This window comes from Pongo pygmaeus, chromosome 19 (genome assembly GCF_028885625.2).
Source record: "Pongo pygmaeus isolate AG05252 chromosome 19, NHGRI_mPonPyg2-v2.0_pri, whole genome shotgun sequence".
Lineage (NCBI taxonomy): Eukaryota > Metazoa > Chordata > Mammalia > Primates > Hominidae > Pongo > Pongo pygmaeus.
The window spans coordinates 23,106,119-23,132,086 of record NC_072392.2 but is presented as its reverse complement, the minus strand read 5'-3'; the positions used below and the strand labels follow the sequence as shown (position 1 = coordinate 23,132,086).

Genomic DNA, 25,968 nt, shown 5'->3' with positions numbered 1-25,968 from the left:
GCTCTGAAACTCCTCAGCCCCTGCCTGCTACAAGCTGGAGCAGGGCTTCCCCTCCTGGGAAAGGAGTTGCCTGTCTCAGGTCAGCCTCCCCCAGCTGGGGAGGGCGCTGCTGCAACAGCAGGCACCCAGCACATCCTTGCAGAAGGAAGGGAAGGCAGGAGGCTCGGCCCTGCCACCTGGGAGGGGTGACATCATGGGACAAGCCCTGTGTGCTTGCCGGAGACCACTGGGAGCTGCGAGGAGGCTGAGTTCTGTTCCATCTCCCAACAGCTGCCACCATGCCCCACCCTCACCCATGAGGAAGCCCCAGGAAACCCCCACCCAAGGCAGAGGCTGAGGAAGCGGGGCGGATACCCAGCACGCCGTGGAGCCATGCAGGGGACCTTCAGAAAACACATCTCGACACAGGGGACCTCAAAGAGATCAAAATGCATTTAATGTGGTCTAGTCTCATCGCCTACGTCTTTAGATACTGCTATGTATTGAAAATAACATGAAAATTCTCCAGTTTCACCATTTAAAATAATTTGACATTCTATGACCTCACGCAGGGCAGACACCCTGTACAGGGGCCTCCCAACAGTGGCTCCTCCCTGCCCCCCAGGACCCTCTGGGTGGGGACCGGGCAGCACAGCACCAGCAGAGGCTCAGGGGGCGGCCACCGTGCTCTGAGCAGCAGGCATAGGCTGCACACAGACACACACTCAAGTACATGGATTCACATGGGCACACACACAGCCTCCTACACACGAGCCGGACGCACACGCTCACCTCCAGGTGCCTCATCCTGGAACACAAGCTCCGCTCAGGCGCAGACGTGCGTAATCAGGGCAGAGGGTCGGGGACCGTGGGGTTCAACTGTGCCAGTGCCCAACCTGACGGGTGGGTGCCCACCCTCACAGCCCCCCTCATAGGAAACTTGCACACGGAAACGCCTGTGGGTAGACAGACACATAACCACCTGCATACACACACACACACACACACACACACACGTATAGATCACATATCTGTATTACTAACCCAGTCATACACGTGAAGAGCCGAGTGTGCATGTGTGCACCACACATGTATGCATGCAGGCTCACACAGGCACACGCCTCCACACACACACTCCCCAGGGGCCAAGTCTTCCTCGCTCCTGGCTCGTCCCATCCGCCCTCCCGCTTCAAGTGCGCTAAAGAGGGAGACTATTTTGGTCGTTAGCACAAGCAATAAATAAATAAATAAATACAGGGGAAGGAAGAAAGAGGGCAGGAGAATCAAGCATCTGCCGCCTTTGGGGAGATGAGGCGCTGGGGCTGCTCTCCCGCAGGGTGGGGGCTGGGAGGCAAGAGCACAGACCTCCAGGGGTGGGCCTGGGGCCCCCGGACTCAGCTCTGGGTCGGGGGAGTAGAAGGCTGTCTCACTGGCCCTGGAAGGGCACAGGCCCCTACACCAGCACCAAGTGACCAGGGTCACCACTGTCCCTCAGCATGGCCATCAGGGAGGCAAAGTGTCAAGCTCTCCCCTGCCAACTTCACCCCAGCACCCAGGGCTAAGGCTGAGAAAGCCCCTCAGGCTTCGGGGCCAGGCCTGGGAGCAGGAACCAGCTGAGGCACTCCTGGCAGACCCCAAGAGGAAAGAGCTGCCTCGGCGGAATCTTCTATGCCAGAAATGAGTGTGGGGCTGAAGCTGGGGCAGGATGCTGAGTCGGGCCTACCCCAGGATGTAGGGGTCCGGTGTCTTGACTTCCATTGCCCCAGACCTCAGGGCTGAGTCTTCAGCTGCTAAGGAGGGGAGGAGGTGGAGGGAAGAGGCAGACACCCCCACCCCAGGCCCCCAGCCCCTCTCTGTCTCCCGCACCCCACCCACTCACTGCATGACCCCCTCTGCTCTCTGGCTCAGCTTCCCCACTTGGGCCAGAGTCCTCGGTGCCTTCTGGCTCTGAGCTGTCTCGGGGGTAGAGTTGGAGCAGGAGACACATCCTTTCTGATTACCGGCTTCTGGAGAGGCCCGGCTAGAGGAGAGCAGGTTTTCTCCACAGCCCTGGGAAGGGCCTGGCTCCACCACGGACAGGCAGCTGACCTAACCAGCTGCCACGAACAAGATGGGGTGGCAGAGCCAGCAGTGACAACAAGGGGACCCCAAACCTCTTCCTGATGAGGGCGCCACAGTGCCTCAACCTGGGGGAGGGTGGTGGAGGAGCGGCCCTGGAAGCCTCAGCAGGAATTCTGTTCCACGGCTGGTTTCTGATTCAGCTTTGAATGAGCATGGCACTCCCCAGTCATCCCAGTTGGCAGGAGGGGGTGACGATTCCTCTCCTTTCCTAAGATCTTTCCTCTGCCATTCAGTGCTGACCAGGGCCTGGCTGTGCCCTGCCTGAGCTCTGCTGTGCCGCTCCAGGTGAGGCAGGGACAGGATGTGGTCCTATGTCAGGCAGACCTGGCCCCTGCCACCTTCACAAGGCAGACAGAGGGGCTGGAGGAACTTCAGCAGTGGAGGTATGGGCGGGGTGGGGTGTGACAGGGTTGGGGGGAGATGAGCGAGCCCAGAAAGAACAGGACAACCCGGAGTCTCTAAGGCACGACTCACACTGTGGGCCCAGTGGAGACGGGGCTGCCAGCTTCCTCCTAGCCTGGGATCCCGACTTGCCTTCCCAAGGAGCCATCTCGGCCTATGGCTCCTAACCACCCCTCACTGTGGAAGGGGCGGAGGCCTGGACAGAAATGGAGAGAGAAGCAAAACAGGAAAATCGAGGGTGGGGGGAGGAACCCTCGATGGCAGGTCCCATGCCTGGCCCTGAGACACATCTCTAAGGTACAAAGGCAAACTCTAAAAGCTCAAACCAGTTTCTTCCCAGCCCCACCCACCACCCCAACGACAGTAGAAAGCTTTTATTACGATCATTAACATGGTCTTGATTTTTCTATCACAAACAGAGCCCAGCTGGCTCGTGAGCTTGACGAAGTGCGGTCCCAGAGCACTCTGCTTGCCCAGGGACTGCGGTGCCCACACACACGGGGAGAGGCCGGTCCCACCTCGGGGAACCCTCTGGAGCCTCCAGCCAGCTGCTGCATCCTGGCAGACCCATGGAATTCTAATTGTTCTTTTTGCCCCCTATGAATTAAAAAAAATTTTTTTCAATTGCATGGTAATTTTTTTTTTTTTTTTTGTAAACAGTCTCACCCAAGCTAAGGTCGAGAAAGCTGAAACCCGGTGTTTCTCCCCAAGTTAAAAACCAGCAAGGAGCACCGCAGCTAGCCAGCCTTGGACAGCAGAGGCTGGGCCCACCATCGAGCTGAGCTGCTTCCCCGCAGGCTGCAGCTCCATCTTCAGGCAGAAGCCCTGGCCCCCGTGGCCTGGCCCCCCAGGAGGCCACTTCTTTGCCCTGAGCCTGTGATAGCCTCTGAGGCCAGGGGCTGCCGCTCTGGCTGCCCCCTCTCCGGCCAACCTTCTGAGGCCGTTGCAAAGAAACATAAAACGACTAAAACGCTACTGAGTCTGCAACCCAGGGCACTGGGCCCGTTCTGCTCAAACCCGGGGCCCCTGAGCGGCGGCGGGGCCTCTCCCCGGCCGGGGGTGGATGCTGCATGTCGGCCAAGGTTGGCTCAGATCTCTGACTCCCGTCTGTAGGGCCGCTGCTCCAGGGCCCCACCGCCAGCCTGGAGTCTGTCAAAGTCATGCCTGGCCTGGGGGCTGAGGCCGTCCCGGCTTCGGCCGTCCTGGTCTCCGTCCGCCTCATCCTCCTCGTCACGGCTCAGGAAGGCCAGCTCGTTCTCGTAGCAGAAGGAGTTGGCGCTGGGCAGCAGGAACTTGTTCTCCACCAGATCCTTCGCACTGCAGCGGGGCGTAGAGGGCACCTCATAGGTCTTGTGGAAGTGCGAGTAGTCGATCTTGTACTGGTTCTTCTCCTCGAAGAGCACGGGCTCAAAGCGGTGACCCCACAGGATCTCATTGGCCAGGTAGGAGCTGCGGGCCTGGGTGGTCATGGCTGTGGCCTCCACCATGCCTTCCAGGATGACCACGATCTCAAAGTCGTCCGTCTCCAGGTCCTGCCGGCTGATGCCGAACAGCGGGCTGGCCTCGTCAATCTCGTGCAGGATGGTGATGGGCGACACCAGAAAGATGCGGTCCAGGCCCTTGTCGAAGCCCACATCGATGTCGATCTGGTCCAGCGGGATGTACTCGCCCTCCTCGGTGACCCGCGGCTTGATGAGCTGCGCGCGCACATGGGCCTCCACAATGTGGCTCTTGCGCAGGTTGCCCACACGCCACATGAGGCAGAGCTTGCCGTCACGCAGAGCCACCACGGCGTTGTGGCTGAACAGCAGCGTCTGTGCCCGCTTCTTGGGCCTTGCCATCTTGGCCATGATGGCACCAATCATGAAGGAGTCGATGATGCAGCCCACGATGGACTGGGCCACCACCATGAAGACGGCTACCGGGCACTCCTCCGTCACACAGCGCAGCCCGTAGCCGATGGTGGTCTGCGTCTCGATGGAGAAGAGGAAGGCCGCCATGAAGCCGTGCACCTGCATCACACAGGGTGTGCGGCCGCGGCCCTCAGCCGGCTCCAGGTCACCGTGTGCCACAGCGATGACCCAGAAGATGACGCCGAACAGCAGCCAGGAGGCAAGGAAGGCCAGCGAGAAGATGAGCAGCATGTAGCGCCAGCGGATGTCCACACAGGTGGTGAACATGTCAGCCAGGTAGCGCTGGGACTTCTCGTCCATGTTGGCGAACTCAATGTTGCACTGGCCATTCTTCTTGACGAAGCGGTTGCGGCACCTGCGCCGCGTGTGCACCTTGCCGTTGCCGAAGCCGTTGGCGCCCGACATGGTGACCAGGTGCAGCCCGTCCTCCTCCGATGACACGATGCTGTAGGGGTTGGCCCGGCTGGCTGCGGTCATCCCGGGGGTTGGGGGACCCTGGCTCACCCCCAGGCTAGCTCCAGGCAGGGCGGCTCCTGCAACAGAGAGGACGGCATGTCTGGCTGGGCTGGTGGCTCTGGGCTCCTCCACCCCCATCCCAGGGCCCCCAGATGTGACTGGAGGACGCTTCCACCCTGATTGACCCACGATCGTGCTCTGGTCTTGCCTAAGCCAGCTCCCCACTCCGCCTTCCCAGTGCAAGTGGCCACCCCCTTCGCGCCCCCAGCAGCTCTAGCCAAAAACCTCAGCTCCACACCTCACCCCCACACTGAGGGCTCTGAACAGTCTATTTAGGATCCTACCCCTTCTCCCACCCTCAAGGCCTGAATCTCACCAGTGCCTGCCCAGCCAGTTCGGGGCACACCTTGCCAGCCTCTCTGCCTCTGCCCATGGCCCCCCAGTCTCCATGGCAGCCACAGAGGGCCTGTGGAAGCTGAGTCGGTGCCTGTCCCTCCCCTGCTCAATGTCAGAGGCCCCCCAGGACATGCAGGACCTGCACAGGGAAGCCCCTGACCCCTCGGACCTCACCTCCCAGCCTCCTCCAGCAGACTCTCCTTCCGGCCACAGCCCCTGGCCCCAGGCTGTCCCTCAAACCCACCCCGGACACCCTCCCACAAGACATCCTGCCACTGCCTCGCCACCTTGGCACCAGAGGCCTCCTTGTGCCCCAGGAAGACCCACGTCCCATCCCTGCTATATCCACAGCACTGCCCTTTCTAAGGGCACAATGGCGGCAGCAATAACAATAACGTAGCTGGGGGCACACAACCATCAACCCCACCCTGAGACCACCACTCCCTAAGGGCAGCACATGTTCTTTTTTTCTTTTCTTTCTTTTTTTTTTTTTTGTTTTTTTTTTGGACAGAATTTTCCTCTTGTCACCTAGGCTGGAATGCAATGGCGCGATTTCAGCTCACTGCAACCTCCGCCTCCTGGGTTCAAGCGATTCTCCTGCCTCAGCTTCCTGAGCAGCTGGGATTATAGGTGCCCACCACCACATCCAGCTAACTTTTGTATTTTAAGTAGAGACGGGGTTTCACCAAGTTGGCCAGGCTGGTCTCAAACTCTTGACCTCAGGTGATCCACCTGCCTCGGCCTCCTGAAATGCTGGGATTACAGGCGTGAGACGTTTTCTCTTTTGCTTCTTGTTGTCCCTCCCAGGGCCTAGAATGCGGCCTGCCACCCCTGTCGCCACCCACTTTGAACACCCCAAGCTGGGTCCCACCACCCTCCTGACACCCACACGCCCCACTCTACAGTGTCCACCCACATGCCATGCTTGCAGCTTCTTGGTCACCAGCAGTGCCAAAGAGGGTAAGATCTGGCACCCAGACATGGGCTGCTCCCTGGCTGACCTCAGCCAAGAGCCCTCGCCAGCCCCTGCTTCCCGCATCTCTAAGGAAGATTGCAAGGCTGCTACCCTGGCACCTGGGCAGTGCTCAGGGGTGTCACCTGTTCCCAGCACCACCCTCAGCTCACTGCAGGCAGCACCTGGCTCCAGGCCAGCCTACTGCACATTCAGGCACCCCAAGACAGGACCCACAGCAGGGCATCCATGCCAGCCAGAACAAAGCCTGCTCTCAGCCACCGACGTGCCCACCCCCGGGACACACAGGCTGCGCTGCCTGCACTAAAGGCCCCACGCTGGCCTGTCAGTGACAGCCTAAGTCGTCTGCAAGCTAGGGGCTATGGCACCGCCTGGCCCACAGCCGCATCTGGATGGCAGCGTGCCTCGGCTGGGCTAGGCTGGAAGCAGGGAGAACTGGGCCTTCCAGCATTAGCCCCGCACAGAGGAGCTGGACAGGCCCACCCCTCCCCGCCCACAGGGTCCCAGCACCCCCAGTCCCAGTCCAGTCACACCACGACCTCAGAGCTAGACAAAGCCTTGTCCCTTAGCATGCCTGCAGCCACGTTACTCAGTTACGAAGACATTGAGGCCCCAAGAGAACATCCTGGGGGGCTGGCACCACTGTGGACCGGGCGCTGCACACAGCCTTCTGCAGGCCTCTCAAGCCCTCCAGGGAGGGGTGGGCCATCCTGCTTTACAAACAAGGACCTGGAGGCCCAGAAGCCAGAATGGACTTGTCCCAGTCCCATAGGCAGGAGGCAGCAATGCCAGGATTCAGCCCCGGTCTGTGTGACCCAGCTTCTGGCCACGTCCACACTAGTCTGGGCCTCGGAGCGGGCGCGGCCTCTGACCTCTGCTCCAAACACCTGAGCAACAGGTGATGGTGGAGCCGCCTGCCCAGCCAGGCTGTGGAACACTCCCAGGGGGTGCACCGGTTGCTCGGCCCCGAGCCGGCCAGTCCGAGCAGCACACAGCAACTGCTGCCTGAGAGAGACACAGGGAGAGCAGGCGGGGTCCTGGGCGCCTCGGGGGGCAGATGCATCAACTGCTGCCCTCAGATCATCCTCTCAACAACCCGGGGGTGCAGCCACCATCCAGGTTCAGAGAAGTTAAGTGACTCCCCCCAGGCCACACAGCCATGAAGCAGGAGAGTTGAGATTTAAACCACCTCTAAGCGCAATCTCCCACCATGGGCCGCCAAGCTCTGCAGGGGACACCTTTCCTTACTCTGCCGTCCTCCCCCAACACCGCTGCGGCTGACCACCTCACCATGACGCTGAGGAGCTGGGACGCAGGGCCGGAATGGTGGACACTGCTTCTGCCTGGGCCAGGAGGTAGGGAGCCGGCGGCAGGGGGGATCCCTGCGGCTGTGCTGGGAAGAGGGCTCAGCCCCAGATTCCTGGACCCTCCAGAAGGAGGCAGCCAGGGCTGGGGCACTCAGACGCCGGCGTGAGGCCACCAGCTGACAGGGGCTGGATTTGTGTGGCCCAGGGGCCTTGAGGGACTTCCAGCGGGTCATGGCTGCTCCAGCCCCTGCTCCGAGCAGCTCGAAGCCTGCAAGGAACAGAATCACAAGAATCAAAGGCCAGAGAGCCCGGTCTGCATGTGCTCCCAGCAGCTGGCGGCCTCGAAACTGGACAGCTACCAGACTGGTGAGGGTGCTGCCACAGCTCCTGGCATCTCTGCCAGGGCTGGGCACCCCAGACCTGCCCAGATGGTGTCATACAGGCTTGGAAACCCCCACTTCTGTTGACGTTCCTCTCTGCGTGGTTTTACCACACAGAGAGCATCAACAAGGTCAAGTTCACGCCCCACTCTCTCATTTCTCGAGCCAAAAACTGACAAAGACACCTGTCCTAGGACCCCTGGAAACTGAGCAGAAGACAGAGTTGGAGCCCAGAATGTCAGTCCTCAGCCTCACACAGCCCTGCTCTGCCGTGTGTGCGTGTGTGTGAGCGAGAGAGAGAGAGAGAGAGAGACCCTCCCCAGGGGTGCTGGGAGCCCCCTCACTGGGCACTTGGTGAATACAGAACCACAAAGACAGACCCAGAAGGGGACCCTGGCATAGAAACCCTAGCACCACAAGCTAGACAATGTCCCAAGAACACTCCTGCGTAAACACAGGCGTGGCAAGAAGTTACACAACCATGCAGCCTTTAAGGACGCAATTTAAGAAATATAGGACAATATCCTCCACCAGGGACATACAGGCCTTTTTGGCTCTTGCTCAATGGGGTGCATACGGTGAAATCAGACAAGACATGAAAGAGAAACTGTTTTGCTGGAAGAGGCCTTAGCAAGCAAGGAGGCTGGCTCCCCATTTCACAGATGGGAGAACCAAGTCCAAAAGAGAAAAAGAGACTTGTCCCAGGTCACAAAGCAATTCAAGGGCCAGGACAAGGTGCTCACTACTAAAGTTGGGACCATTTTCCACAGACACCCAGGTTGGCCTGCCAGGGTCCCAGGGTTGCCGGGAGGGGAATGAGAGAGGGGCGCTGGGGTACACTACCTGAGCTAGACAAGGCGGTTTCAACATCGAGGGGCAGTGAAGCAAACCCAGCAGGGAGAGAGCAGGCAGTGGGGAGAGAGCGCGGGCCCGGCAGACCCCCAGAGATCCCTGCTTTCCTGCTTTCCTGCTGGCCACAGTGCCTACAGACACAGCCTCCCATCGACCAGTCCACTTGAAGAACGGACCAGAGCCTGGGCTGGGAGCTTTTAGAGAGGATGCCAGACGGCAGCTGCCACGTGACCTAAGGGTGGGGTCCAGGAGTCACCGGGAGGTGCTTCCGGATGGAACTGGATGCCCCATGCCCACTGCCCTGAGGCCCTGGGCTTCTCAGGTTTCGGTGACATCCGGGAGGAGCCCAGGGCAAGGCCTGGACCCACATTCCCAGCCACCAAGAAAGCACTGACCGGAAGGGAGAGTGCAGGGGCCTGCATCACCCAGGGTAAGACATAGGGACTCGGAGCGGGAGGTGCCAACAGCCCCCATCTCCCATGCAGAGACTGTTCAGCTAGCTGGGGCGCCTCCCGAGGCACGAATACAGCACTCAGTATCTATCAAGTGCTTACTACCTGCCACGTGCTCTTCTAAGAGCTTTAATAAACTAATTCATTTAATCCCTCCCATCACACTGTGATTATTATCCCCATTTTCCAGATGAGCAGACGGAAGCCTAGGAAGATTGAGTCACTGTGAGGGTTACACAGCCTTTCAGGAGTGAAGCTTCCAGGCTGGGCTGTGAGGGTGAAACCAGTGCCCCACAACACCAAGACCTGAAGCCTGACTGTGTGCGTGGCACTGCAATCCTTTTGGTCCCAAGCCCCTGCAATCCCAGGTGGTGATGAGACGTAGACTGCCGCAAATCGGCACTCAAAAGCACAGGTTCAAGGGCCCTCACCAGCACTCCGACCCACGGCCACTCACCCTCATTCAGAAATGGGGCACTCTACCTCATGATCAAGCCTCACCGTTGGAAGACCCCTCGGAGATCACTCAATGCAGGGAAGGCTGGCGCACACCTCCCCGCCCAAGGTGCCTGCTCCAGCCTCGCCCAGGCAAGCACCAGTCCTCAGCCACGGAGCTTCACCCACTGCATCCAGAGCAGCTCAGAATCTTTCCTAATCCAGGCACCATTCATCAGATGCAGCACTGGGGCCTGGAAAGTCTAGCCCTTCCTTTGCAGATGGGGAGACTGAGGCTCTGAGCCGGTGCCCTTGCTCCGTCACATAGGGTGTGAGAGGCAGGGCTAGCTGCAGGGTTAGGGGCTCTCCCTCATGCCAGGCCCTGCCCAGGGTGTAGGACCACATCAAGGCTAGGCTGGGCACAGGAAGCCAGGAGGGGCACTCCTGGGGGACACTGCCAGAGCCAAGAGTGGGAGGCAAAGACGTGCTGGGCACCCTGGGGGCAGTGAGGAAGCTTGGCTGGATGGGGGAGAACCCAGGCTGGTGTGGAGGGGAGAGGGAGAGTGGGGGGTGGCATTCCTGTGTCTCATAATCTGGGAAGAAGATGATGACCTCTTACGCCCAATCCCCTTTCCAGGCCAAACTTCCCCACCAAAGACTCAGCTGGCCTCAGTCCACCAAGCTAACCCATGGCCCCCAAACACTTGGGTCCAATGCCATGCCGGCTTCCTATGCCAAACGCAGACTAGGCCTGAGGAGAGAGGCAGCAGCAACACATCACTGTGTGCAGGGCATGGGGTGGTGGGTGCCCCACTGATATCCTAGGCCCTTACCACCTCAGGCCCACCTGTCTCAATTCCTACACCAACCACAGTGTCTCTCTGCCCAAAAGCTCTCTCTAGCCATGGGCACGCTCTGCCATTCAGAGGGCAGGCTGAGGAGTTGATGCTGCCAGGACAGCTTTCAATCAGTGACTGATGGGAGCAGGTGGCTGGTCCCCAGCAAGCTGCCCCGGGAGGGGCACTGCTTCCCTGGCCTCCCCAGCGGGAGTCGGCTCCAGTGCCCCAGCAGTGACTGTATCAATGACATGCCCTTTATCACTTCCTTCTCTTTCTCACCTCATTTCCTTATTTCCTGGGATCACCTCCCAGGAAACTACTTGCACTGGAACCTTTGTTTCCTGGGCCTTCTTCATAGGGTCTCCAGTAGCCTCTCCACAGCAAAGGCTCTTGAACCCTGGCCTCCCCTTCCGGATGCCCCACAACACCAAGTCTCGTCCTCCTCTTCCTCCTCCTCCTCCTGCCCCACAATACTGAGCCGCCTCCTCCTCCTCCTCCCCCTCCTCCTGCTCCTCCTCCTCGTCCTCCTGCTCCCCCTCCCCCTCCTCCCCTTCTTCCTCCTCCCCTTCCTCCTCCTCCTCCTCCTCCTCCCCTGGACCCCTTTAGGATCCTCTAGCACTGGGCTTTTCCGGTTCAGGCCAGAAGCTACTTCCCACCTTGTGTGAGAGTTGATCTTGCCCAGGCCCCATCTCTGACCAAGCTCAGAGGCCTAGAGAGGCTGATGCAGGCACTAGCAAAGAGGGGCACCCAGGAAATGCTCCCCAGCCAGATGAAGGGTGAAGGACTAAGCAGCTGAATGGGATGGATGAGGAGATAGGTGGAACAGTGATTGAATCAACAGGTGGGTGGTCGGGCAGATAGGTGGGTAAATCGGGTTGACAGGTGGGTGGGTGGACGATAGGGGTGACCAGATACATGGACTGGCTAGGTGGGTGGAAGGATGGGCGGATGGATGGTTGAGCAGATGAATAGGTGGGGGAATGGGTGAGGAATGGATGGCATGGGCGAGGGGATGGGTGGAGGGGTGGAGGCATGGGTGGGTGGATGGAAGGCTGAGCAGATAAATGGGTGGGGGAATGGGTGATGAAAGGATGGCAATGGTGGGTGGAGGGGTGAAGGATGTACAGATGAGAGTCTGGTGGAAGGAATGCCTAGATGCACAGGAGCACGTCAATGACTTCACTCTTACCTCTTGAGTTCTATCTTCTACGTAATGGTTCTGAGTGGGCACAGTACTGTCTTCAAGGCTGAATTAGTAGTGGCTGCCATTTCCCAGGCACCAGCTGGAAAGGATCCAGTCACTAGAACATCCTAAAGTTAAAAGAGTAAAGCCAAGTTACTGCAGGCAGTACTGCTCTTCTCAGAGGGGCTCACAAGTAAGACATAACCACATGAACCCACATTTCTGCTCACTTCCCCAGGGCCCCACAGGAGGTGGAAGGGCCTCTGGCCTGCACCTTTGATGCCCCACACCTTCACAGCATGGCAACCATCCAGAACCAGAGAAGAGCAGAACAAGATGGGGTGTCAGAGAAAAATGACAGCTGACAATTATTGAGTACCTATTGCATGCCAGACACTATAGTAGGCATTTTACATACATCATCTCACATAATCCTCACAATTCCACAAGGTTGCAACTATTGTTGTTACTATTCCAGAGAAGTAGGTAATGTGGCAATTCTCCCACTGTCACAAAGAAATTCAGGCCCTCAGCCTGTACTCCCAGCCACCACCTGCAGAGCCTTCCCAACGCCAACCTTGGAGCCAGTTGTGAATAACTGGGTGGGTGGATGAATGAATGGGTGGATGGATGGATGGATGGATGGATGGATGGATGGATGGATGGATGGATGATGGATGGGTGGGTGGATAAATGAATGCAGGGATGAATGGGTAGGTGGATGGATAAATGGATGAGTGGGTAGATGGATGAATGAATACATGGGTGGGTGGATGGATGGATGGATGGGTGAATGAGTGGTTGGGTGTGAGGGTGGATGGCTGTATGGAGGAGAGGATGGATGAGTGGATGAATGGGTGAATGGATGAGTGGATGAATGGATAATATGGATGGATGGATGGATGGATGGATGGATGGATGGATGGATGGATGGATGGTTGGATTGATGGATGGATAAGTGTGAAAGTAGATGATTGGATGGATGGATGAACAGAAGGGTAGATGGGTGAGTGACTGAGTGGATGGGTAGATGAATGAATGGAGGGATAGATGGGTGAATGGGTGGATGGATGGATGGATGGATGGATGGGTGGATGGATGGGTAATGGGTGGGTGGATGGATGGATAGGTGAATGGGATGGATGGATGGACAGATGATTGGGTGGATGGATGGGTGAGTGAATGAGTGGATGGGTGAGTGGAGAAGTGAATGGATAGAGGGATGGCTGGGTGGATGGGTGGATATATGGGTGAGTGGGTGGATGAACAGATTAATGGATGAATGGGTGATGGGTGCATGGATGGATGGATGGATGGATTGTTGGGTGATGGATGGGTGGAGTGAATGAGTGGATGAGTGGATAGATGGACAGGTGGATGAGTGTATGGGTGGGTAGAGAAATGAATGGATACAGGGATGGAAGGGTGGATGGATGGATAGATGGGTGAATGGATGGGTGGGTGGATAGGTGGGTAGATGGATAGATGGATGGGTGGATGGGTGGATGGATGGGTGGGTAGATGGATAGATGGATGGGTGGATGGGTATGAGGATGGGTGATGAGTGGGTAGATGGATGGATAGGGTGTTTGGGCAAGTAGGATAGATGACTAGATGGATGAGCGGGTGGGCACATGGCTAACTACGTGGATGGGCACACATCAGTAATTTGCCAGAGATCTGCCTTGGGTACACATACATCCTACATGGTCCCTGCAATCCCCAAGATGCAATTTCCCCACCTGTCAAAGGGGTCCCCCTGCCTTCCTATCCAGTGTGCTGTGAGAATCAGAGAAGAGGTTGGTGGGAAGGGGCTCCGAGGATCTCCACGGTGAGCCACCTGACATGCTTCTCACCTCCGCACCTCCCAGCCAGGGAGTTCATGGGGCCTGCCCTTTCCAAGGTTACAGCCAAGGCTGGTTTGTCACACTGGTTTTTCTGGCTGGAATTAAGGCAACTGTTGGTGAGTCACCCCCACCTCATCAGCCTCCTGGGACAGGTGACAGTGGTTTAGAGGTACACAGACCTAGATTCAAATCCCAGCTCTGTCCCTCATAAGCTGTGTGACCTTGAGTGAGTCACTTCCCCTCTCTCAGCTTGTTCTGAAACAGGATGGCCTGCCTGGTCTCTAGTGGCCCTTCAGTCCCTCTTCACCCTCCAAGTCTCCCAATCCCCAGCCCCTGCTTCCCCATCCCTCATCATTCTGGGAGCAGAAGCCACAGGCCTACACTTTGCCTCTCTCCTCCCTACTACCTGGAAGGGGCATTCCCCAGACCACAAATCCAGCTGGATTTGTTCTTATCTAGGAGGAAGGCAAAATTAGCTCTACTCTACCCAGGGGTACTGAGACGTGGAGCAGAGAAGCAACTTGCCTGAAGTCACAGGGCAGGGCAGGACCCTGCAAACAGGAGCCAGCCTTCCGGATGCCCTGGCCAGAGCTCCCGCCACCTGCAGGGGCCACAGCAGTCGCCATGTGAGCTCACCCCGCCAAGTCCCACAAATGCTTCCCGGGGTTATGGTCACAATCCTGGATGGGGAGGTGGGCTGCGGGGGCAGTGCTTCCCCATGACCACGACTGAGGGCCAACAGGCCGGGCTGGCCCACAGCCTCCCGCAGGGGAGGGCAGGGCCTGGGCAGAGGCTGGGGCTGAAATCCCCCACGGAACAGGGCAAGGCACTTCCCCTTCCTGAGGCTCAGCTTCCCCTGAAAAACGAGGCTGGTGACGCCTGCCAGGCCTCTCGGAGGATGTGCCATGAAATTGAAGGTGGTGACGAAGGTGCATTCCGGGCACTGGGCCTGGCCCCAGTGGGTCTCTGGGAGGTGGCAGCTGTCACCCTCCCTGGAGAGGCCTGGCAGCCCCCCAGGTCACTGGGGCCTGAAACTCCCCATCTGCAAAATGAGGAGACCCCACACACCTCGGGAGACTGTCACAAGGGTAAGCCAAGCCCTGGCTTCAGTATCTGTCCCACAGAGACCGTGCAGCAGTGTGGGTCCTGCAGGCGTTCACTGTGACAGGCGTTCCTGACACCACGTGGGCACTGAAAGCAGAAACAGGCTTCCCAATAGGAGGGAAAGCTGGCTGTGCCCAAGCCTCCCTGTGGCCTGCTGGATGTCCTCAGAAGCCCCCCTGGCCCGCAAGGAGCCACAAAACACACAAGGGCAGGATCTGCCTCTTCGCTGTTCCATGCTCGGGATGTGCCCGGCCCACAGAGGATGCTCAGAAAGTGGAAGCTGTAGGAACCTTGAGTGACACTGACCCCTCACGTTCTGTGGCGTAAAGATGGTGGCTGGACATATGGACCCCAAGAAGAGGCTGCACCAAGTGACCAGAAAAGGCGGATGTCCACCCTTGAGCCCTGAGGTGAGGCCAGGTCAGAAGATTCTGGCCCCACAGGGTGGACGACAGTCACACCAAACACCAGGGAATGTTTCTGACGGTATTTTTATCTTGACAACATCCTTCTTCACAGAGGGTGGGGGCAGGAGGGAGAGAGGGTGCCCTTGGCCCCAGGCCCCTGGGAGAAGCAGAGAACAGAGGCCCTGCAACAGTGCCCTCTGCTGGGGTGGCCATCGCAAACACTGCCCCATCCCTGGGCTCCGTTAAGTCCCAGGAACAGGGGAGACCTGGAGGGTCTTGGGGCCCTTCTAGGACTCCTGGTTCTGCCCCAACTTGCTGTGTGACCTGGGGCAGGGCTCTGTCCCTCTCTGGGTCTCCCTCTTCAAGTCCTCACTGGGCACCGAGGACTTGAAGAGGAAGCACTGGGCGCCTGCCTTCCTGGGGCACCCTGCCTCACAGGGCAGACGGTGAGAAGTCAGCAGTCATAACTCGCTGGGCCCTCAGGAGCCCAGGGGAGGTGTCTAACCCAGTGGCAGGAGGGGTGCTTCCTAGAGGAGTATCTGCCAGTGGGGAGGCAGCAGCGAGCAGCAGGGGAGAGAACCTCGCCTGAGAACAACCATAGCACAGTGACACAGCTAAGAGCACCAGAGTCCTGCAGTCTTGGTGCAGATTCCAGCTCCACTCTGCAGGCACTGGGCCTTGGGCAAGACCCACCCTGACTCTGTGCAAACCAGGCGGCTGGCCCAGCTACTCCACAGAAGCCCTGCCAGCCCTCCATTCCAGGATTTAAACTATTCGGGGTTTGTGGGGAAGGTGTGAAGAGATGGGCACAGCCTCGACACCATCATATCAGGGAAGCTCAGCGTGTGCAGGCACAGAGGCCAAGGCATCACCCCAGGAGGCCTCGGATGTCATATTAATGAGCCTAGACTTGATCCCAAAGGCAATGGGGAGCCCAAGGGCCGTAAGAGAGCTTGAAACTGTAAGAGTTCTGGGGCAACAAGGCATGAATTCAAATCCTGTCTCCATCCCTTCCTGTGTGGCCTTAGGCAAGCCACATAACCTCTCTGAACCGCAGTTTTCTCACCTATAAAATGGAACTAATCATAGCACCTATCTCATGAGGTTGAGTGGGGTTTCCATGAGTGAATACATGGAGACTGGCCAGCTGGGAACTCCCTGTCCTCCCACCCTCTCCCCTCATCACAGCTATGAGCCTCTGCCTCACCCTGCAGAGAGTCACAGGCCCCTTTAGGGCCTCAGCTGGACCCCACTCCAGGCAAGAAGGAATGATGGGCAGGAACCCCAGCGGGAGGCACAGGTCAGCAAAGGCACCCTGGCTTCTGATTTTCATACAGCTGTAAATTTTCCAGCTTCAACTTAATTTGAGTCTCAGACATGTCCTGAGCAGCCAGTGTGTGTACAGGAGAGCAAGGACCCAAGGTAAGGACACAGGAAGCATCCTAGGACCAGAAAGACCACCAAAGGAAAGGCTGGGAAACTTGCCAACATAAAAATATGTATGATGTTGTCAAAACCAATCATAAGTAAAATAAAAGAAAAATAATGTGTTTGTTTAAAAAGGACCCGTGTGCTTAATATATAAAGAGTTCTTATGAATCAATAAGAAAAAAGGACACGGTAGGAATGAGCAGAGAGCTAGGGTTGGGCTTCTAATGTCTCTGGAATGTCCCACACCTCAGAGCCTCAGCCGGAGCTGGACCCTCACCATGAAATGCCTTTCTCTGCCTCTCAGAACGCAATGCATCCTCCAAGCTCAAAGGATGCCTCCTCCATGAAGCCTCCCAAGATTTCCCCAAGTCCCTTGCTCCTTCGTAAGTACTCCTAGCGTGTTTCTTGAGCCCCTAGGACCCAGTACTTGGCTTCTGCTCACTGCATCACAGAAGTCCCAGGTGGGGTGGCCCAAGCTTCTTTGAGAGGAGGAAATGAGGTACAGAGAGGAGCCATGCCCAAGGTCACCAGTCTGAGCCAGAGCTGGGCCTAGCACCCAGGTGTCCTGCCTCAGTCCCTCTGTAATCCAGCCACCAACCCCTCAGTGAGCCCTCCAGGCCTGCCTTGCTCCCAGCAAGGAAGTCCCCAGCTTGAGGGGTGCATTTATTTCTCCACAAAGGGCCAGCCAGGATTAGGGCCTCAGCCCCCCATAACCTGTCTGCTCTCTGTAGGGGAGCACATTACAGTTGCTTTCTTAGCTTCCTTCTTTTATTTTGTAAATCTGGCCTTATTTCAGGTACAGAAGATTCCCTGAGAGGGCCTGACAGACTCTAAGGGCTCTGGGGTTCACCCTACCATGGGCAGGAGGCCGACCTCAGAGATGTGGAGTCCAGGAAAATAGGGTAGGCCTTCCAGAAAGCCTATCGCTCTGCCCCAGGCCCCATTTACAGTTCAGATCTGTGAGCGCGCCATGGCCTGGCACTGCTGCCAGAATCACACTCAGCATTGACTCACACGCTCAGCGGCGTCTGCCCAGCCTCTACTATGCGCTGACATCATGCTTGGGGGCCCACATGCTGCTGGGGCAAGACAGACCAAAAAAAACAGGCTGGGGAAAAAAAAGAACTTGAGTAAATCCAGAGACGGGTGGAGACTATTCCAGAGGTCAGGGAAGACTGCCTGAGTAGGTGACATCTGGAGAGCTAGTGAGAAGAGAATGAGAGAAGTGGGTACTCCTTGAAGTGGGAACTGTAGCCACAAAGGCCTTGAGGCTGAGGCCGGGGGAGGGCAGTGGGGCTGAAGTGAGTGTGTCAGGGAGGTGGGGGAAAGGGAGGCAGGGACAGCAGATGGATGGCGAGACAGAGGCACACAGCTCAGAAAGGGAGGGGACTTGGCCGAGGACGCGCAGCACGCTGGGCATATGGGAGCACCTCTTCATCGATGGCGCTCAGAGGAAAGGCTTCCCATCCCTTGCCTTGCCGCATGCCAGACACTACCCAAGGCCCTCTCTTCCCCATTCTCCCTCAAACTCCTATGCATCCTTCAACACCCCTTTCCAAGCCCCACCCCTTGTGCTTCCCTCTGTCCTGGATCAGACCACGCTGGGTGCAGCCGGTCTTTCTGAGTCCACCAGGCCAAGGGTCTCCTGAGGGTAGAACATGGGTCTGACTGCGTTGAGGGGCCTCAGCACAGAACCAGGTCCCTGGGGGAAGTTAAAGGATTGGGAACTAGGATTCTGTCCCTGTGCCCCAAGAGTGCTCTAGAGTCCTTAAAGTCTGAATCACAAGACGGCAGGCAGCACTGCAGCCCACCCAAGGCTACTCCAGCTTTAGCCCACCATGGGACCGCCCCATCCCTGTCCCCTCTGGGCCTCAGTTTCCCCATTTGTCACATGAGAGGCCCCATAGCTTGGGAACAGGGCGTCTCCACCTTCCTCCCTTATGAACTGCTCACAGCAGGGTGGCCCCTGCAGGGAGAAAGCATGGCTGTCACTCTCTGACCCCTGCTGAGCTCTGAGCTCGGCCCACAGGGCAGGAAATGTCAGCTTTCTGCCAGGCCGGCAAGGAGGGTTCCAGCCGAGCCTGGGGGTGATGGGAGATCCTCTCTGCTCTATGGCCTTGCTGGGGGACTCACAATGCCTGGCCTGGGCATTTCACCCACAACAGCCAGGTGTGGGGGCCTGGGGATGCAGCTGACCCCGACCACTTCTCCCCCACCATGGCTGGGAAACTAAAGCTCAGGTCACAGTCGGGATGCCTGCCTTGGTCCCCAGACCCCCAGGAGGGCTGCCCAAGGACCCTGGGGGCAAGGCAAGGGGGCCGGGCAAAGCAGGGGCAGGCTTTGCAGTCCCCGAGACAGTGGAGCAGGTTCCTGGAGGTCCTGCCGCAGAGCCCAAGGACAGAAGCCAGGGCTTTGTGAACTTGATGGAGGAAAAATCATCAACTTCCCCGCCTTCAACCTCTCTGTGAAATGTATGCTGGACACACCGAGCCTGGGCTCATCCCAGGCCCTATAGCAATGCAGACCGCTGGAGCTGCACAGCTCTCCTCCCTGCTCCCATGGAATCGGTAGGACGGCTGCCACCAGGTCTTGCTAGTCAAGGCGCTCATAGGCAACAGCATGCTAATTACTAGATCACACATTTTAAAATAATGTTTTGATAAGTACTGCAACACTTACTTCTGGTTTCCTCTGTAGCCCTATATGGGTTCTCTCTTACATTCAAAAGTGTTATTCTGAGAAGGAGGATGTCAAAGGCATCCCTAGCACACGAACAGCTCAGCACGCTGGATCAGAGGGAGAAGGGCTGAGCATCCGCCGGCTCAGGGCCAGGGCCTTGTCGGGAAAGGACAGGGCAGCCTGGCCCCTCGCCCACCCATCCAGCCACTTGTCCATTCCCCGTTCATTTCATAAACAAGTCTTCCCTGAGCACCAAACCCGTTTGAGGCTCTGCGCAGGGTGTAGCATGAAAAGGGTGGTCAGCCCTGTGCCCGGCTCCTCACAGATGGGGGGAGACAGACATTCCAGGAGAAACCGGAGAAACACAGGAGATTCCGGCTACAGGAGGGACTGTGTGACTACCCGGGAGGAGGGACTCGAGGCCAGCTGGGGGGCAACAGGGCTGGAAACAGGAGCTGGGTCCCCGGCCCAGGACACAAGGCAGGGTGTGAGGAGACAGGAGGGAGGGGCAGGGAAATGAGCTCTGAGAGGGGACAGGGCGGGGGCAGGCCGCTCAGAGGCCAGGAGCTTGCTCCCCACCCCCAGGTGGCCTTTGCACGTGCAGCCCACCCAGGCGGGGTGGGGAGCCCTTCAGGCCACAGGGAAGGGTCTGGAAGCACTGGCTGCACTTTTTCCTGCACTCCCTCTAGTACTAGGTAGCAGGTGGCTCTGCATGGCCTGATTTCACAGTGAGGAGACTCAGGCACCCCACAGCTAGACGGTAGCGAGCGGGGCCCCACAGAGGCTGTTCTGACCCCATACCGCCTTGCACGGACCTCTTACTGCCACACACGCTTTCCAACCCCAGTAAACTGGGACTGCGCAACTGCTGTGCGTCAGGAACACTCGTCACTGTGACACATGCCACTTCCATTCACACCAGTTTCTTTTGATAGAGGCAAGAAACTGGGGCTCGGATAGGATGAGTGCCGTGCCTAGGGACACGCAGCCAGTCCATGGCAAAGCTGGGATAGAAATTCAGGACTTCCAGGGCTGTGGAAATAGAGACCTAGGATTTGACCACTCACGTTGGCCCTGGTGTCTCTAGGAGACAACACAGTCACTCCAGGTCTGGCTTGGACCACCTCCTCCAGGAAGCCTTCCCTGACTATGTGGCTCTTGCCTGCCTCTCTCCCATTCCTTTGGTGGCAGTTAATTGGTGCTGTGAGGAGGCAGGGGCTGTGGGACCCAGGAGTGGTGGGGTAGGGCCCTGGTGTCTGGCCCGTTTGGCCCCTGCTGTGCTGCGTTGACCTGGAGCTATGGTCTTTCTCTGAGCTGGGATCTAGCAGGACATTTGTCCCGGAGCAGAGGTGTGACCAGCAATGTCCGCTCAGAAAGCAGGTGGGTGGCCACTAAGACGGCCAGGAAACGCTTTCTCATGCCTGGAGCAGGAAGAAAGGACCTATTTTGTGCATCTCTGACAACCCCAAGAGACACACCGGGGACCATCCTTGCCCCAAGACGAAGACATAAGCTCAGAGAGGGAATCCAGAGCCCAAAGGCCACATGATCGGCCAGCATCTGGGGGCCAGGCGTCCTGGCAAGGGCACATGCACCCAGTCGCTGGGGTGCAGGGCCAGACGCAGGCATGGGGGACGGCAGCTTCGCTCCATGGGGTCTGAAGATGAATGCGGCCACTGCCACTTCCAGCCTCCTGCCAGCATCTGCAGGGCTTGGGGTGGGTAGTGCAGCAATGCTGAGGGGGTGCACAATTCTCACTTCCTAGGGTGGGTCCCAGCTCCTGCCAGGGCTCCACCGCTAAGGCACACCTTTATGGATTCATCCTTGCCTCAGTTTCCACATCTGTGGAATGGGCCTAATCATTCTGCCTCCCTGGTCCAGCAGATGTTAGTCTATGCACAGTACCCAGAACAGGTCCAGCACACAGTGCTATGTGCTATGCACACTACACACATGATACATGCTAGCACATGCCTGCTCTTGCCACCACGGCTCTGTAAACGCATCTTTGCTGGCAACATGTCACATGTGTACACGGATTCACGACCTGGGATAAGGGTGTGTTCTATTCTAGTCCTTTCCCCAGAAACAGATCTTGAGTCAAGGATTTGAGAGTAGGGAGTTTACTTCGGAGGTGATACCAGGAAGCACCAGGAAGGGAGTGGGGACATGAGATGGGGACAGGACAGCAGCCAAAAATGATTGCATAGATGAGCAGGTCACCGCTGAGGATACCTGGGCTCCAGCCTCCTGGGCACAGAACACGCCTCAGAGTTATCCCCAGCAAGGAAGCCCCTTGGAGGGATGGCCCAGCATGCTGTGGGCAGTGGGGACTGCAGAGGTCTGGCCTGGCCTCGGGATGCTGCTGGCCACAGGGGCTGCCAGGCAAGGGAGGACGCGTTCATTCCCTCGGCTGCACATGCGGAAGGCTCCAGTGGCCAGAGGAGGCACTGGGCAGGGCCTCGGGTACCACAGAAGTGTGGGGTATGACCAGGGAGCTCCTGCATGGGCACACATGGGTGTGTGCAGTCCACCTGCGTGTGCCTCCAGCGTGCACACAGACTCTGGCCTGCGTCCTTCCTCAAACGATGAATCCATGCCCACATTTGTGTGGGGCTATAGACCCGGGGGTCTCTGCGTGTCTGCTCTTGTACACATATGTACACAGGTATGGACACACACACACACACACACACACGTCCTGGGCTATGTCCCTCGCCCAGCCCTGGCAGTGGCTGCAGGGTGGCAGGGATGGTCTGGTCACCTTGGCAACGGGGCAGGAGCAGCTAAGTCTGGGACAGCCTTGGTTCAAAGGCAAAAAACAAAACCAAACCACTGAGCACAAAGAGGCTGAAAGAAGAAAAGGAGAAGGGAGGGGTGAGAGAGGGCAAGTCTCGGCCCCCAGGCTCTGCTCCTGGTCCACCTGCTAATCCCTGCTGTGCCCTGTCAGCCCCAGCTGAGGGCTGCCAGGGGAGCTGGAGGGGGCGGGGCAGAGTATGAGGCCCTGAGTCAGGCCGCACTGGCTGATTCTCGGGCTTGGGGTCCTTTCCCAGAGTCGTGGGGGCAGGCATCCCAGACATCAGGCACTCTGCAAACCAGTGGACTCTGGGCCACACCCTCACAAAGTCATCCTCTCTGGACAATTAACACTAATTGCACACACTGCCCGTGGCCAGTGCATTAGCCCAGCTCCCACGATGATTTATTCAGGAGCTCCCATCTCCTTCCCGTCCCCAGGCCAGCTCATCAGCCTCTGCCGGGCGGGGAGGACGACCCACAGACGCTTCCCTAGCCTTGCTCGAAAACATCGCGTGCTATTTATATTTCATCAGACAAGAGTGCACGGGGATGAAACTGCCGGTGATCCGCTCCCCGCAGGCAGCCGGGCGCTGAAGCCCCACACGGCAGCGATCTCAGGCAGGAGAAGCTGAGGCCTCCTGCATTCTTTGGGGTGGCCCTTGCTCAAGAGCCTGCAGCAGGAGCTGTGATCGCAGCTACAGGGATGTTACCTTGACTGCCTCACTGCATCCTGAGAAAGCTCTGCAGGGAAGAGTCTGCTATTATCCCCATTGGGCAGATGAGGAAACTAAGCTTCAGAGAAGCGAAGTTTCTTACCCAAGGCCAAACAGCCTGTAAGAGGCAGAGCTGGGGAACAAGCCCATGCCTTTACTGCCAAGCATCTGGCCTCCCAAATTCAGTCCCCGAGCATCCCTATGAGGATCTCTGTTTCACATATGAGGAAACTGAGGCCCAGAGAGCTAAACACACTTGCCCAGGCTCACACAGCTAGGAGTGGAGGCCAGGCAGATGACCTTGATGGACAGTGTGCTCCAATCTGTGCCCTGGGAGACCCCCTTGAACTATGACCCCTGACCAGAGCCTCCCAAACACCCGCGTGCATCCAGGATGCCTCCCTGGGAGGCTCTGCACAGTCCGTCCCCACGGCTGCCTGAGGGCATAGCCACGGTGGGCCCCAAACCTGATGCCTTAGCCCCACCCCTGGATGCTGGGTGGAGGCCCAGCTTGGCCGGCTCTGGTGACTCCAGGGGTCCAGTGGTTAGGACAGTGACCACTGTGAAGAGCCCTTGAATCACATCCTCTTGTCGTCATCCTCACAGAGGAGGGGCCCCTCACCCCAACCAAGACGGCCTTCCCCATCAACACGGGGCTGATACCCACCCCGGGCATCCCATAACCGCTGGCTCCTGAGACTGGTGTGAACCAAGCTAGCTAGAACCCCAGCCAGGCACAGGGATATCTCTCTGAGCCCCGGTGTCCTCATTTGTCAGATGGGCACTGACAGCCCCTTGGAGGACTGGGATGGGCATGCCAGGGCTTGCTGCCCGGCAGGACCTGTGCACAGCAAAGCACCAGGCAAGTAGAAGCTGTGGTCATCATCAACATCATCTGCAAAGTGGGAAGCAGGGCTTTGCAGCGAGCTGGCTCTGTGACTCCCTGGCTGTGTCATCTCAGATTCCTGGCTGCCCTTCTCTGAGCCTCAGTTTCCCTGACTGTTAGCTGAGGATTTCTCAAGGTTGTAGGAAGAGCAAGGAGTCCAGGTGCGTGTAGCACTCAGCTCTAGCCTCAGCAAGTTCTCGAGAGCCCAGCCAGCCCCTCACCCCTATGCCAACCCCAAGGTCAGGGCAGCTGGCACCTTGGAATGACCCCTGACCCCTGCCTGCTCCCGGGGGCCCAGGGCAGCCACCATAACAAGCCTGGCAGGGACCCAGGTACAGCAGGGCTGTGGCCCAGCCGAGAAACCCGAGGACATCCTGGGCTGGCTGCAGAGGCTCAGAGCCCAGAGAGGGCAGGCAATGCCTGAGCCACACAGCAGGGCAGGCAGGGCAGAGCAGGATATGCTCTGGAAATGGCCCTGCCCACCAAGTAGAGGGGCTCCAGCCACTCCTCTGCCTCAGCTGAACCCCAAATACTCTTCCCCTCTCCCCAGGCCAGTGCACAACCTCTACCTGACCTCTGCCACTCAGTCGTGGTAAGACCTTGGGCAGGTCATTTCACCTCTCTGGCATCAGTTTCCCTATCTGTAACATGGGGGCAATATGATGTGATTGTCATGAGGATTAATGACTTCATAAAGAGCTTAGAGCCATGCTTGGCATAGAGAAATATTATATCACTATCCCTGTTATCATCACATCCATTATTTCCTTTTTTTCTTTTTTCTTTTTTCTTTTTTTTTTTTTTTTTTTGAGACGAAGTCTTGCTCTGTCGCCCAGGCTGGAGTGTAGTGGCGCAATCTTGGCTCACTGCAACCTCCGCATCCTGGGTTCAAGCAACTCCCATGCCTCAGCCTCCCAGAGGCGGGTGCCACCATGCCCGGCTAATTTTTGTATTTTTAGTAGAGACGAGGTTTTGCCATGTCGGCCAGGTTGCTCTCGAACTCCTGGCCTCAAGTGATCCACCTGCTTCGGCCTCCCAAAATGCTGGGATTACAGGCATGAGTCACTGTGCGCCGTCTTTTTTTTTTTTTTTTTAGGATCTTGCTCTGTCGCCTAGGCTGGACTACAGTGGCTTGATCAGAGGTCACTGTAGCCTTGAACTCCTGGGCTCAGGTGATCCTCCCTCCTCAGCCTCCCGGGTAGCTAGGACTACAGGCGTGCTCCAGCAAACCCAGCTAATGTTTCATTTTTGTAGAGATGGGTCTCACTATATTGCCCCGGCTGGTCTTGAACTTCTGGCCTCAAGTAATCCTCCTGCCTCAGCCTCCCAAAGTGCTGGGATTACAGGTGTGAGCCACCTTGCCCAGGCATCATCAACACTTCTGTGCCAGGCACTGGGTTAAAAAAGGAAGCAGCCCATGGATCCCATGTGCTCATGATCTGTGTCCAGGCCTGCCACCCTCAGGGGTCCCTCGGCACTTCCAGGGACCCATTTGCTGTGGCCCCAGCAGGGCCTGGAAAGAATTTCTGGAACCAAGATGAACAATTTCTAATGGTTTACCCCTGGCAACACTGAACTCCCAGCAGTTCCCACCTCCAACGCCTTAGGCCAGGCCGGTCCCCTCCCAGGGTGCCTATGCCAGGGTCTCTGTCTGGCACAGCCCTGATCACACCAGGCAGTCTCTGTCTTCACCTTCCCCACCCTCAGCCTCGAGTTGAGCCTCCAGTCCTGATTCCTCTCCAGAATCAGTGCATCACCCAGCACAGGGCAGGCACAGAGCAGGGGCCCTGTGTCTGTTTCCAGAACAGCAACAGTAATCTATAATGAGAGCTTAGGTTTATTGAGCACTTACTATGTGTCAGACTTAGCCCCTGAGTACCATACAGTCATGCCTCGATTAACGATGGAATACCTGCTGAGGAATGTGTCATCAGGCAGTTTCATCACTGAGCAAACATCATAGAGAGACTTACACAAAGCTAGATGGTACAGCCTACTGCATGCCCAGGCTGTGTGATGGAGCCTGTTGCTCCTAGGCAGCAAACCTGTATAGCAAGTACCGTACTGAACACTGTAGGCAGTTGAAACACAATGGTAAGCATTTGTGTATCTATACCTAGTTAAACATTGAAAAAGTACAGCAAAAATACAGTATAAAAGATAAAAAGTGGTACACCTGTATAGGGCAGCCCCTTGATGATCTTATGGGACCACTGTCATATGCACCCTCCGTCACTGACTGAAATGTCATTAGTTGACACGTGACGAGATCCCCACGAGATAGATATTACAATTTTACAGATGAGTACACTGAGGCCCAGGGAGGTAGCCTTCGCTGGAGACTTCAGGTAGACCACAGCCTAGACCAAACCCCTTGTTACTCCAACCTGTCCTCCTTTGCCGGGGTCCTGTGG

At 57.5% G+C, this 25,968-nt stretch overlaps 1 protein-coding gene across 3 annotated transcripts in view; it reads right to left on the bottom strand.

Moving 5' to 3' along the window:
- Positions 1-436: 436 nt before the first annotated feature.
- Positions 437-25,968, bottom strand: part of KCNJ12 (potassium inwardly rectifying channel subfamily J member 12) — a 42,918-nt gene continuing 17,386 nt past the window's right edge. For 2 of the 3 annotated variants that reach the window (XM_063655359.1, XM_054458553.1), the window contains 2 exons: positions 11,695-11,816; positions 437-4,948 (listed from right to left, as the gene is read on the bottom strand). In XM_063655359.1, the coding sequence (XP_063511429.1) occupies positions 3,591-4,892 (1,302 nt within the window). In that variant the 5' untranslated portion in view covers positions 4,893-4,948; positions 11,695-11,816 and the 3' untranslated portion in view covers positions 437-3,590. Of the gene's footprint in view, positions 4,949-7,530; positions 8,106-11,694; positions 11,817-25,968 lie in introns of those variants that run through there. The other variant, XM_054458556.2, reaches the window with a different exon arrangement.